At 50.7% G+C, this 12,822-nt stretch overlaps 1 protein-coding gene across 3 annotated transcripts in view; it reads left to right on the forward strand.

Moving 5' to 3' along the window:
• Nucleotides 1-11,365, forward strand: part of LOC149345465 (syndetin-like) — a 194,532-nt gene extending 183,167 nt beyond the window's left edge. For all 3 annotated transcript variants that reach the window (XM_089546659.1, XM_089546660.1, XM_089546661.1), the window contains 2 exons: nt 3,576-3,771; nt 11,179-11,365. In XM_089546659.1, the coding sequence (XP_089402785.1) occupies nt 3,576-3,771; nt 11,179-11,304 (322 nt within the window). In that variant the 3' untranslated portion in view covers nt 11,305-11,365. The remainder of the gene's footprint in view (nt 1-3,575; nt 3,772-11,178) is intronic.
• Nucleotides 11,366-12,822: the final 1,457 nt, after the last annotated feature.

A 12,822-nucleotide genomic window follows, 5' to 3' on the forward strand; every position in this document is an offset into this window, starting at 1 on the left:
AAACGAGTCTGCTTTGGATTGGCGTCGGCCCCTGCCGTTTTTCAGCAAATGATGTCGCGAATTCTTAAGGGGTGTTCAGGTGTCCTTTTCTATATCGATGACATCATCGTGTTCGGCAGGAATGAGCGGGAGCACCTGACCAACCTGACGACTGTTCTTCAGCGCATCAAGAATGCAGGACTCAAACTAAATGACAAATGCACTTTTTGCGTACAAGAGGTGTCCTTCTTGGGTCACAAGGTCACCGCCCAGGGTATCTCGTCAATGCCGGAAAAAGTGAATTCAATAATTAACACTCCTGCCCTCACTGATGCAACTGCACTCCGCTCTTTCCTTGGCTTAGTCGAATACTACGCGAAGTTTCTCCCGAGTCTCGCGGACATCGTTGAACCAATGCGAGTCCTCCTTCGCAAGAACCAACCTTTCAGTCGGACTGCCGCTGCAGACGCTAGTTTCCGAAGTATCACGTCCTTGCTTCAATCCGGCCGGGTGCTTCAAATGTTTGACGAGACTCTTCCTGTGACTGTTTCCACGGACGCATCTGACTGCGGACTTGGCGCTGTTCTCCAGCAACTGGACGGGCACAAGCTACGTACAATTGCATTTGCATCTCGTACGCTGTCTCCGGCGGAAAGGAAGTATGCGGTTGGAGAGCGTGAGGCACTTGCATGCATTTGGGCCTGCGAGCACTGGCATATGTGGGGTCGTCCTTTCACACTCCGCACGGACCATCAAGCCTTAGTTTCCCTCCTGTCCTCCCAGGGAACGGGCAGGCGGCCTCTTCGCATTGCACGGTGGTCTGAACGCCTTCTCCGCTACAATTACACAGTAGAGTACCGTAAGGGATCAGAGAACGCCGTTGCGGATGCCCTTTCTCGTCTTCCTGCCTCTGTTTCACATGAAGATGTTTCCGTTGAGGAGGAGATTATATTAAATCTCATTACACCCCTTTGCCTCACAAAAGAGCAGTTCAACAAGGCTCTTAGCGAGGACTCTATTTTGAAAGACGTCAAGGTCTATGTTGAGTCGACTTGGCCTTTCCGTAAGTTCATTTCAAGCGAACTGCAGCCCTACTTCACTGTCCGCGAAGAACTTTCCGTGGTCAGCGACTTGATAATGCGTGGAGAACGAGTGGTTGTTCCTCTCTCGCTGACACCTCAGCTAATAGCTACGGCTCATGAGGCGCACCCAGGAATAGTTCATACCAAGGCGCGACTACGGGAAGGCGCATTCAGCCTACAAGAGCTAGACAGCCACCGGATCGCTACGGCTATCCTTCATAGAAGTCGTTCTGTGACTGAAAACACCAAGGCAACTAGGTGCTTCAGTGTTCCAGTGTGTGTGATGTGTGTGCGCTATTTCTCTGTTCACTTCATGTGACTTTCGACTACTCTTCATTTCACCTGTGTGACTGTCATACTGTGGTTGTGAACTATGCTTCTGTTTCTCGTTTCCTTAAGTGTGCACTATATCAACTCCATGTACAATTATCGTAAATAATCAGCTACCCACTGACTAACGCATTACATGTTTTTCTAAGGGAGGGAATATGTTGTATCGTCTGAGTTTCGGTTTCGCTTTGTCCGTACCGTGTTTCAGTTTCGCTTTCACTTTGTCCGTACCGTGGCGCCAGTGTCTTGTGTATAAAATGCTTTTGTAGATGTTATTAAAAGATAGTTCGTCTGAGACCACAGCAGCCTCCGGACTCTCTGCGGCGCTCTCCCGGGCCCGCCAAACAAAGAAGCCGAACACTACAGTGCGTTTTCTTGTGACACGCCCAACTTTCTCCGTGCTTGTGTCGCGAGAGTCAGCAAGGCGATACAGTGCGTCCATCGCTTGGACGTACTCTAACAAAGACTCGTCGGTTGCTGGGTGCAGAGCTCTCCTCAACCGCCGCTCATAGTTCGTGGGAAGGAATTTGGGGCAAAAGCTTGCGCTAAACTCCTTCATTGTCTCGCTCGGTTGCCAGCGAGTCAGTACTAGCGATCCACTTGCTCCGTCACAGAAACAGGCACAACACACACGAGCATTTTGGCATCTTCAATTCTTGTCGCTGATAATGCAGCAGACGGTCGAGGTACTCATTTGCCCCCGTTCTGTCATGGTACCCCGTGTAGGTAGGGAAGTCTGTCTTAACACATGGTTCCAGGGCCTGGGCTAGCATATTGTTTTGCAAAATACCCGCTAGGCTCTGCATTACTTGCATTGCACTCTGCAAAAGCACGTCAGTTGACTGCAGCCCTTGGAGGCCTCAGTGCCTCATTGTCTGCACCGTGGAGCGCTGAGGTGCCCGATGTGGAGCCCCCCTGTACCAGGCCTATCCTGCCAATGCGTTAAGGGATGGCACTCGACTATTTCGCATGGAACACCAAAGGCACATGAAGTAGGGAGCCCTGATTCTGTGCCGCTAGCTCTGACAGCATGAACAAAGACCGGAAGTCAGGCCTATCAGCTGCCATCCTTTGTTAGGGTGATGACGTCGTTCACTCCAACAAAGTACACTGCTCCATTGCCGAGTTCGCGAGCGAAAAGATTTGAGGTCACTCTGCGTCCAGCCGGCTGGGAAGGCGGGCTTCCGTGCCATCACTCGTACGCGACAGGTTTTCCCAACCTGCGGCGCAGAGTCCCAGCCGCGGCAGAGGACGCTAGGAAATGGTTTATTGCCCTAACGCGGGGTAAAGCACAATGCGGATGAATGTTCTATCGGATGAGGTAGAAGTTTCGCAGCTCATCGTTGGCAGGCAGGGAGGGGTCCCTCAGGGCAGCTCAGCAGGGGGCCAGGGGCAAGAGAGAGCCCTTCCCGCCGCAAGCTCCTCTTTTTCACCTCTGCCTCACTGGGAGCAACCTAAGGGGCGCTGTCTTGACATCCCGTCATGGTTGGGAACGGGGAGAGTAGCCGGAGTGCCTGGTCTCCAGCCTTTATATGACAAAAGCAGGATTGTTGATAAACACAAAGATCAGCTGACTAGAGAAGTTATCGAAGCGTCTGAGATCTTGAAGTAGGGTCAGAGGTGTGTAAGCACCCCTTCTGTCGCTATCTTGCAGAAAGAACATGAATTTTCACACACATGTTAACCTTTTGGTTTCAGAAACGTGCTTGGGTGGAGGGGTATCTGTTACGGTTCTGTGTGTTTTTCAGTGTCGCTGGTGCCTTTATAAGCATGGTGTCCAGAATAATCTTGTGTTGCTATTCAGCGCTGTGTATAGTCCCTTCTTGTCCTCTGGCCTTGTGCCGTTGTGCTGTTGCACAAGAAATCACCTGCTGCGTTGTCGGGTGGGATTTTCACACATCCTGTTTTGTGCTCCTTTGAAGCCAGTTTCAAATGCTTTAGGATGCATATCAAGACAGTTTTTACGCAGAATAAAACTGCTAAAACTGGGCACTCAATCAATCAAGAGGAACTGCTTAGCGGGTGGCTAGAAAATTAGGTGGCCGGATGGGATTGAGAAATTTGCTGGAATACTACGGTGGCCACAACTGGCGAAGGACAGGGTCAGTTGGAGAGACCTTTGCCCTGCAGTGGGCACAGTCAGGCTGATGATGATGATGATGTTTTGATGGTCCCTGTGTGCAGCTTCTCGCAGGCCAAGCGGTGCACCCCCGAGGGCCGTGCCCAGATGCAGCTGGACCACCAGCAGTTTGTGAGCAAAGTGGAGAAGCTGCGCGCCCAGCGCCCGGCCCCGCCGGACCGGGAGCTGGTGGATGCGTACGTCAAGGCCTACTACCTCACCGAGCGCCAGCTGCGCGACTGGATCCTTGCTCGCTCCAAGGTATGGCTCCAATTTCACTCTGTCTGCACCTTGAACAGGGGGAGCAGAGCTGCGTAAGTAGCACACCACGCGACTAGCAGCAGCCGCCGCCTCTCCATTGTCTCGCTATGGACGCAGCAAGTCGGCCGGAACCAACGTCCCTCGCAGACATCGGGCCGAGTCTGATCATCCGATCAACATTGCCTACCGTGGATTTAGCAATCGATAGGGAGTGGATAAAGGGGCAGCCGAAACTGATGCAGAGCGAGAGCCTCGAAAGCAAAGGAAAGGCGCTTAACTGCCCCCGTGGCTGTGGTGCGTTGACAATGTTGGGGCAGAAATGCGGCACTGAAGCCCATATGGGCGTTCATTGTGTTCATTGGCGTTGGCAACACTCTAGGCTCCAGTTATTTTGAGGAAAGGACTGGCTCCCTGGTTCAGTGAACACCTCAATTGAGGTGCATGGTGGTGGTGAGAGAGAGAGATGTGGGCTGCAAGTGTTAGGCCACAGGGTGACTTCACGCTGGTTATGCAAGCGTGGCTTTTTCTTGCGTAACCGGGGTATGCTGCTTTCAGCAAGTACTTATTTCTGCTAGCACTCATCATCTCTTTACATCTGCAGCGCCCTCCTTTGGCTAGGCCTAGAGCACGGCCATAGCATGCCTGCGCGAGAAAAATAATCAAGAGGGACTGTGGCACGTGTAGCTACTGCAGGCAGTGCTATTCTTGCCGAGATCTCAGTCAGCTGCTCGTTCCTTTGCTTCTAAGGCCTGGCGACTTAGGACAGACACCGTGGGCGGCTCCTCCACAGAGCGGGACTTGCACCCGCCTCGCTTCGCCTCCCTCCCTTCTGGCCTCAGAACCTGCAAGCATGGTTTTTGCAGATCAGGGCGCAGTTGAGCCTTCATCGCACCACGGTGCGCTATTACCGGGCTGTCTCCTCCCGATGTGGCCTGCGCAGATCTTCGCTCCAAACCGACGGGAGATGCACCCCTTATCTCCAGGCCGGATGCAGCGGCAGCTTCTCCTCGGGGGGGACCTCCCCACCGGGTTGCTTCCATTCCTCGCTCACCACCTGGCGGAGCTCACTGATCGTGTTTGTGAGGTGTTCGTGACATGGCGATGTCGCACCTTGAGACCCGCCTCGATGGGCTCACCCCTGCCCAGGGAGCACCATTTGCCTCGTCCCAGCCATCGCTCTCCTTCACGTCATGCTCAGTGCCCTGTTCGGGAAACGCCCGCAGGGATCACTGACGGTTGCATGTGACATCGCTTGTCGTCGTGGCCACCTTTTTATTATTACCGACAAGCTGTCTGATGCCCGGTTCCTCTCAGACACGGGCGCGAAGATCAGCCCCCGACTAAGGCTGACCATTCCTAGTCAACGGGACACTTGCTTCGTGCTGCCAATGAGTCGTCTGTAGCGACGTAAGGTCTTCGCACCCTCGACTTCGGACTTTGCCAGACTTTCCGGTGGGTCCTCGACATTGCTGATGGGGTCCACCTCAGATTTCCTCTCCTACTTCGGCTTGGCCGTCAGCGTCATTGCTTGACTGATGGTTTGACTCGTCTGTCGATCTGTCATCTGACCATGCTCCCATCGGCATCCGCACGCTGACACCTTTCTCGCCGGAGTTAACCAAGCCCTGCACTCAGCCGCCTAAGCGACCCATCACATCATCACCTGTGACCCACCAGTCGCCGCTCGTCCACGCTGCCTGTTTGGGGACCGCTAAACGGTAGTTCGACTGTATGCTGGAGCTCAGCACTATCTTCCAGCGCATGGGCTTCCCCGCTGCATCTTGTGCCCAAGCGGCATCCCGGTGACTCAAGTCCATGTGGCCACCATGGAGCATTGATCACCAAGACTGTTTGCAACAGCCATCTGCTGTCTCACATCTGGGACTTTATGTCACGCCTAGACGGCTGCACCATCTTTAGCAAAGTGGACTGCATTAATGTGTACCATCATATACCCATCAATCCTGCCGACATACTTAAGACCATTGCCACGATACCCTTTGATCTGTTTGAGTACATGCAGGTGCCTTTTTGGGCTCTGCAGCTCGGCCTTCCAGGGGATCATTGTGAGGTCACGTGAGGCCTCCCATCGATGTTGGCATACATCAGTGAGGGCCATTTACGCGACCCCTTCCAACGCTTACAGCAGTATGGCCTGGTCCTGAATGCAATCAAGTGTGTCTTCGGCGCCTCTGAGCTCGGGTTCTTCTTGGGACATCATATATCATTGCATGGTATCCGCCCTCTTCCGTCCCATCCAAGATTATCCCCAGCCTGTGCCAGTTAGGCCAATTCCTGGGGCTGATGAATGTTTCCCGCCTCTTCGTACGCAGAGCTGCTCCACCCGTTTATGCCCCTACTGGATTGGCCTCTAGTGTGGCTGTCGGAGCCCAAGTGGCAGCCTTGAAGCGACTTCCTGCTCAGAGTGCCGTCCACCCGGCCACTTTCGACATTTTCCGGAAGGATGCACGTTCACAAGCCCCTGGACCAACTCATCAGAATGCATGTCCCGTGAACTTGACCATCTCGCTTGCACATCCGAATTTGCAACCGACATCCGTCACATGAAGGGTGCCGACAACAGCGCCCTTTCGCGTTGACTCTCCAGCTCTCTTCCGCACAGCAGGTTGACAGCGAGCTCTACCCCCGTTCCCTCCGACTATGGCTTGTGGTGTGATCGCTCAGCAGCACTTCCTTTCGTTCCGGCTGCACTTTGGCGCACCATTTTCCACTCACTCCACGACGCTCACTTCTCGCCCAGTCTGGCCCAGCATTAACTGCACCTGTGTCCCCTGTGAGGAGGTGACAAAAGTCTCCCATCCTTCCCCAAGAGAAGCAAGAGAAGAAGAAGAAAAGAAAGAACTTGATGTTTTGCCTAATTAAAGCATCTCGATGTAGAAGGGTTTACAGCGCAAACAAAGAGCCAGAGCACCATCAAGGGGACTCAATTCCAATCGTGCAAAGTTTCTGTTCGTTAGGGAGCGATCAACCTGTATACAGAATCCAGTATATATGCTTCTTTCTTTAAACCTGTTCTACCTGTAAAAATTTTGTGAAATAATTTTAGGCACATGTATTTCCGTCTTTCTTGTAAGAGCGGCCATCCAAGATTGAGTCATGTCAGAGGAGCTTTGGGTGAAGTCATGGTTCGAGAAGACAAACCGTGGTGAGTGGTTTTGGATGCGCTCTAACTCGGAAGCGTGTTTTTGTTGCAGGGTCCCAAGTGGAGCATCCGTATTCTAGGATAGTTGGAAAAGTAAAGTTGTTCTTTTAATTTAGGAGGAGCTGGCCTGAAATTTCGTTTTAAGAAGTTAAGGACACGGCCAGCCTTAGCTGCTATGTAATCAATATGGTGATTTTGAGGAAATATTATTTTTGTATAGAACATCAAAATACTTGTACATTGTCATGACAGACAGATTTTCATTAGAACGAAAACATCTTCGATAGAAATCCGTCTGGTTGGATTTTTGAGCTAAATGGTAAAAAAAGCCAGTCACAAAAGACGAGGGACAAGAGAAGGCATGTACACGCCACAATGACTGGACTGTCAACGGAAGTTTGTTAGAAAATACATACGAGGGGCGTTCATTAAAGATTTCCCCTGACCCACTTCCTGTGGGCGGAGAGCAATGAAACTTTGCAGATTCATTAGTCCTTCTCTGCCACCCAGGGACACACACTTCTCCCATCTTTTTATGCAACTGCAAACTCCAAAGGTGCATGTTGTGGCTTGAGTCTCCTCATCTGGAAAATGCTTGTCCTTCAAATATTATTTCATTGTTGGAAAGGGGTGGAAGTCCGATGGTGCGAGGTCGGGTGGGAGGCGGCAGAATTTCAAAGCCGCAGCAGCGTGCCTCCATCTGGGCAGCATGTGAGTTGTGAACTGGGGCATTGTCTTGCATACCACGTCTCTTGCTCTCGATGGCCTTTCCGCAGCAGTGAAGCCCCAGTAATCGTGGCACCCTTTTCTAGGGAGTCCATCAAGACTACTCCCGCTGGTCTCAAAAGACCTTGCCCGCCGAGGGCTGGGCGCGTGCCTCCTTTGGAGGCGGTGAGTCCAAGTGCTTCCATTGCATCGACTGGACTTTAGTCTCCGGATCAGAGGGATGGACCCAGCTTTAATGCTGTGTGATCTGTCTGTTGAAAAAGTCCTCCTGGCTTCCACGGCACGTGGTCAAAAGAGCCTGAGAGCATTCTACTCGTTCCTGCTTTTGGAAAGGTGTGAGCAGCTGGGGAACCCAGTGAGCGGATACCTTATGCATATGAAGATAGTCCTGAATGATTTTTTCCATGAACCCCACTCTAATCTTGACATTTTAGCCTAGGTCTCGAATGGTGACGCGGCGGTTTTCCAAAATTGCGGCCTCCATTTCCTGGATGCTGTGTTCATCGATAGCGGAGTGGGGTCGCCCTGCAATTGGAGCCGTTTTCACCCAAGTCCGAATACATTTGAATTGACGGTAGCAGTTCTTCACTACATCAAATGATGGAGAATCCTCCCCATAAACCTATTTTTATCTCATTGAACGTCTCCTTGGAATCCGGCCTTTCAAGTACAGGTACTTGATGACTGTTCTGTATTCTAATGCATCCATTATCACACCTCACACCACTTCAGCACCTCTAAAAGAAAGACAGTTATTAGTTCAGAGTTGCACATTGGCATCTGCCCTATAGTAAGTTAAGTCATTACACATGCGGAGTTTCAGCGTCCCACAATAAATGAAAGTGAGTCAGGGGAAATCTTTATTGAACGCCCCTCGTAGTCCCAACAAGGCCAGCAGAGCATGCACAACACCAATCTCATCTACCGTGATTGACCTAAAAAGGGCAAATTCTTTCTCGAGTAAGCACACCGAGGTTGTGCTAATGCAGTCATGGCCTGACAAACGGATCTGGTCTGCTTCCAAGATTTCTTGCTCTTGTTTTCCCTTGCCTCTGCCAAGAATTGTGACACTGCTGAGCTGCAAAGGATAACGGCCACATTCACTGCAATGGCGAGGCAAGTTTGCACCGCCCAGGGAGGAGTCACGCAGCCAGTCAGTAATACCCCGACCAGTTTGGCCTCTGTATGCTCTCTCGCATGTGAGGGGGAACACCACCTGGGCGACACACACCGTGGGCCGGTTCTTGTGCTGCGTTGTGCAAACGTGGTTCCTTCCCCTGCCTCGAGAAATGTGCGAGCACAGTCCCGACAGCTTGCAAGGAGCAGAAAACACCACACTCACTCCCTGCTTGGCCGCCACTTTTCTGATGTTATGGCTCACTTTATGCACATACGGCATGACCTCGAATTTCTTGCGTTCAGTTGCCCCAATGTCAGCCCACTTTGTGCGTCCTTTCTTAAGGTTATGAAGCAGCGATTCAGCCACTGCTTTAGATGGGGTTTAGGGAACCCCGCAACTTCCAAACCTTTGCATTGATTGTCAAGGCTGCTCTTGATAGCATGGTGACAGCTTTGTTCGAGTGCATTGTGGAAACAGTCCATCACAATCTCCCTCTCTTTACAATCTTAGAGTGCGCAGAACCGAAAGGTAACAACGCTTTCTTGCTTCTAGGCAAGAACATCCAGCGTAAATGGCTCTCGTCGAGGAATGTTAGTTGCAGTTCGGGGAACCTGATAGAATGATTGCTAGGGAGTTCATGAGTGAAATTGAGTGTGCATGAAGAAGTGCTTTAAAAGCAGTCAAAACATCGTCTACTGCAGCGGGCAGAGTGTCATTAGGTAAAAGCTCTAAAGGTACTAAAAAATTGTTCACGTACCTAAAAACTTTGCACACACGCTCGTCATTAAGTAAGTCTTGAAGTGCTCTGTCAAATTTTGCTAAAAATATCTGAGAATTACATGTGTCATCGACAAGGGAACACGTTGGGTTGTTGTTCTGATGGCACACTGTCTCGCCACCTGCAGAGGCTGTCCAAATGCAGCGTGTAATAATAGAGCAGCGCATAACAAGACAGGACAAAAGAAGGAACACAGAACGACACGAGCACTGTCAACTGTTTATTCCTTGCCGTTGCCACATATTGCCGCCTAGCATTGCCAGGTGGCGCATAGCTGCTGACGACGACGAAGTAGGGCTCACGCCGTGTGGAATCTGTCGCTTTTGCTGCCCCAGCTTGCTTGGCCTTGTGTGTCTTCGCTCTTGTAATTGAAGCCCCCTTCGTCGGCAAGTATGTCACAATATAAATACGTGAAGCGCAGCATGAAATGGGAAAGAGTGACCAAGTCAGCTGATACAGCTCAGCCTTTTGCTTATAGTGCGACTGATGCCACGCTCATACCATTGTTGCCTGCACGTTAAGTGTTCTCTCTAACATGCTTGTCATTGGGGCGGTTGATAATTTAGCTCCTTCCAAATAGGAGCACGCACAGCTTTGGACGGCCCCGTTTTTTTAGAATGGGTCTTGCAGTGGCAACAGTGCTGACTTCGGTGGCCCAATTTGCTCTCATTAAATTGTAAAGTAAAGCCACCAAACACCGCACACACACACACAAGACGAGAACGGGACCCGGGCGCCTTTACTTTACACTGGATTACCTACCAGCCCAGCAAGAAGTTCTCTTTTGCCCTCATTAACATTGTTGTCATGTTCTTTTAACCTACTATTTACACATCTCCCTGTCTGTTCAATATACTCATGACCACAAGACAATGGGACAGCCGCCCTAGCTACCCATCCCAACTGTGCTCCTGGGTTCCCGGGCTGTTCTCCGAGCAGACCCACAGTGCTCTGCAGGAGAGCTGTTGTTTGGTTGTTCCCTGCGTCTACTATCAGTGCAGCCCAGCCACAAGCATTCCTGCAGTGTCTGGTCGACTGTGTCCGGCCTGTTCCTCCACAACACCATCTTTGTTCACCTGGACCTCGTCACTTTTGATTCAGTTGACTTTTAGCTTGTTCACCCTGTTATGTTTCTTTCGCTTTTATGGCTCTTTACACCATGTGACGTTGACTTCATCTGACTATCTTTGCCACTGCCTTCCTATACATTGTCCGACTTTCGCTCAATAAAAATTCAGTTGCCAGTTCAGCGCCCTTTCCTGTCCCTTCTTCGTTTCGCCTTCGGGCTTCTTTCGCGCTGTTTTCACCCATATCACAATGAACCAACGAGCCCAGCAAAAAGTTCTGCTTGCTCACTGTCTTCACTGTAACCACGGGGTGTGCCACAGGAGGAGCCAAGTCGGTCTTTTGAGAGAGTGATGAAGCAGAATGTTGTCATCATCTGTGGGGGGGGGGGACAGGGTTTTGAGACTTGTTTTGGGCGTACTCAAAAGCGCCAAGGGCGAGGACACTGTCAAGTTGCACTTGGCTCCCGGAAGCAGCACAGCTGCTGACTTTGCATGCAGTGGGGCACTTAATGGAGATGCATGCAGCTGAGCTGTGCTGTCGTCGTCTGTGCAGGACTACTCGACCAAGCAGCTGGTGGGCCTGGTGACCTGCATCAGCCACCTGAACAAGAAGAGCCGCCAGGCACTGCTGGGCCTCATCGAAGACATCTCGGCTGCTGGGCCACCCCGCAACAAGTGATTAGTAAAAGGGGCTTCCTGTTGCTTTTCAAGCTGGGAAATTAAAGCTGTCACCACTCTGATTTATTGAGCTGTTCCTTTACCGATTTTGTTGCTGGGCACCAGTGCAGTTATCTCTGTAGTACTAGCGCCTCAGGCAATTCATAAGACTGCCTGCATACGTTACTTTGGCCGCCAGATTTCGGTATCACAGAGCCGTGTTTGAAATGGCATCATCATCATCATCGGCCTGACTGCACCCTCTCCAATTAACCCTGCCCCATTCCAGCTGTGGTGCTACACTTGCAGTCTCTTGGAATCCTGCCCAACCCCATTTCTTCCTCTTGATTTCCACTAAGATGTCATTAACCTGCGTTTGTTCCCTCACCCACTCCACCCGTTTTCGATGTCTTGACATTACACCTATCACTTTTCTTTCCATAGCTCGCTGCGTTGTTCTTAACTTGAGCTGAACCCTCTTTGTTTGAAGAATTGAATAAAACAGCGCAGTAGAAGACTAGACAAGAGAAGGACAAACACCAGCACTGACTAACAACCAAATGCTTTATTGCTACAGGCAAGGCAGCATATAAATGAAATTGCACGAGTAAAAACACAAGAAAAACATGAGAAAAAGATACCACACAACCTGACTGAAAAAAGGCACGTCACTGATACACATGTTCCTTAGGTAGTACATTTATCGATGGGCTGCTGATACAGGTGTTACCTATCTTTTTAATATGGCAGGCCTCCAAAATGAGCCTCGTGGTCTCATCTTTATAACGGGCGATGATAGTAGTCCGATTGAGATGCGCCTCGCAATCGTTACACTCTGAACAATGCAATGCAAGATGGTGTCTGCATGACTTGTTCTCTATATTGTCACGTTGTAATGACGGCAGTCCAGCGGTCAGGAAGACACCAGCAAGACTTGCAAACGAAGCTCTTTATTTGGGCTGACTTGCGCCCACAAAAGAACTAAACAGCACGGCAGTGGCGTAAGCAACAAAACATGCTCATCAGTCATCGAACTACGAATGCCCGCTGCTCGCTGCATCGCTCAATTTAAACACGGCAAGGAAACCTTGAGATAACAGGTCAAAATCAACTACAGTTATCTGGAAAAACGTAGATGCAGTTCTTCATGGATGTGATCAGTCGAGATTAGTCTGGTCGCTTCTCGCGCCACAAACAAAAACGATAACGCCCCACTCCTTCGGCCTTGAGCACGAATGAACCAACAATACAATAATGCACAGTATTACCCCTCTCCCATAGAAGCATCGCCTCAATGCTTTAAAATGAAAATAAACACGGTGAATGCAAACTTCGAGTCCTTTAGCGTTCATAATGAGGTTTAAGGCGTATGACATGTACGCCCTAAACCGATGCGGAGGCGAACCCTGTACGGGCCAAAGTAGCGTCGCAGCAACTTTTCACTTAATCCACGGTGGTGAATTGGCATCCATATCCAAACATGATCACCTGGCTTATAATTCGTGTTTCGTTGGCGCAGATTGTAGCGTCGGACGTCGGT

Source organism: Amblyomma mixtum, chromosome 5 (assembly GCF_055824585.1).
Source record: "Amblyomma mixtum isolate Tamu chromosome 5, ASM5582458v1, whole genome shotgun sequence".
In the NCBI taxonomy this organism is placed as follows: Eukaryota; Metazoa; Arthropoda; class Arachnida; order Ixodida; family Ixodidae; genus Amblyomma; species Amblyomma mixtum.